This window comes from Budorcas taxicolor, chromosome 15 (genome assembly GCF_023091745.1).
Source record: "Budorcas taxicolor isolate Tak-1 chromosome 15, Takin1.1, whole genome shotgun sequence".
NCBI lineage: Eukaryota > Metazoa > Chordata > Mammalia > Artiodactyla > Bovidae > Budorcas > Budorcas taxicolor.
The window spans coordinates 79,206,954-79,208,425 of NC_068924.1; the positions used below are offsets into that span (position 1 = coordinate 79,206,954).

At 57.2% G+C, this 1,472-nt stretch overlaps 1 protein-coding gene across 1 annotated transcript; it reads left to right on the forward strand.

Moving 5' to 3' along the window:
• The first annotated feature begins 237 nt into the window (after window positions 1-237).
• On the forward strand, window positions 238-1,221 carry LOC128059993 (olfactory receptor 6Q1). Its single transcript, XM_052652210.1, has one exon. The coding sequence runs from the start codon at window positions 238-240 to the stop codon at window positions 1,219-1,221; it is 984 nt and encodes a 327-aa protein (XP_052508170.1).
• The last annotated feature ends 251 nt before the right edge of the window (window positions 1,222-1,472 follow it).

Genomic DNA, 1,472 nt, shown 5'->3' on the forward strand with positions numbered 1-1,472 from the left:
GTTGCACTCCCCATTAACATTCCGTCTTATTTCTATCTAGAACTTTTCACTTTGTCCTGGAATGATTTGTTTTCTGGAAGCCCTCACAGGCTGTACATTTTCTTTCTTTTTCTTTTGAGAGTTAAGGTGAGCTCTTGATTTTATTTTCCTCTCCGGAAGTGAAAGATCCTTCAGTCCAGTATCTCACAGTTTCTCCCCGAGTTGTCCTTACCTACGAGGCTATGAGACCCCTCAGTCATGCAGCCCGGCATCCCCAACCAGACCCACAGGACGGAGTTTGTCTTGCTGGGCTTCGCTGAGGTGCACGAGACACGCCTCTTCCTCTTTGCCCTCTTCCTCACCATGTACCTGCTCACCTTGCTGGAGAACTTGGCCATCATCGTGGTGGTGGGCTTGGACCACCGCCTCCATAGGCCCATGTATTTCTTCCTGACGCACTTGTCCTGCCTTGAAATCGGGTACACTTCAGTCACAGTGCCCAAGATGCTGGCGGGTCTCCTCGGGGTGGCTGGAGGCCAGAGGATCTCCTACGCGGGCTGCCTCTCCCAGCTTTTCGTCTTCACCTTCCTCGGTGCCACCGAGTGCTTCCTGCTGGCGGCCATGGCCTACGACTGCTACGTGGCCATCTGCCTGCCTCTCCGGTACGGGGCCCTGGTGTCCTGGGGCGCCTGTGTCCGCCTGGCTGCCGCCTGTTGGCTGGGGGGCTTCCTCACCCCTGTGTTGCCCGTCTACCTCACGTCCCGACTGATGTTCTGTGGCCCCAACGTCATCAACCACTTCTTCTGCGACGCCTCACCGCTGCTGGCCCTGGCCTGCTCGGACGTCGCCCTGAAGGAGACCGCAGACCTCCTGGTCTCCCTGGCCGTGCTCCTGGCCTCCTCCGTGGTCATCGCTGCGTCCTACGGCCGCATCGTCTGGACGCTGCTTCGGATCCGTGCGGCTGCGGAGCGCAGGAAGGCCTTCTCCACCTGCGCGGCCCACCTGGCCGTGGTGAGCCTCTTCTACGGCACTCTCTTCTTCATGTACGTCCGCACCGGAGTGGCCTCTTCCATCAGCTTCAACAAGGTGGTGTCCGTCTTCTACTCCATCGTCACGCCCATGCTCAACCCCCTCATCTACAGCCTTCGAAACCAAGAGGTGAAGGGAGCTCTGGGAAGAGCCTTCTCCTGCAGGTCTTGGAAAGGTGTTGGCGGCAGGCGGGATCCTTGCCTAGTTTTTTAGAAGGAGAGTGGTGAGGACTCTGGAATGGAACAGAGGCCTAGGAAGCATGAGTTATGGATTCAATTCAGTTCAGTTCATTCCAGTTGCTCAGTCATGTTCGACTCTTTGCTGCCCCATGGACTGCAGCACGGCAGGCCTCCCTGTCCATCACCAACTCCCGGAGTTTACTCAAACTCATGTCCATTGAGCCGGTGATGCCATCCAACCATCTCATCCTCTGTCTCCCCCTTCTCCTCCTGCCTTCAATCTTT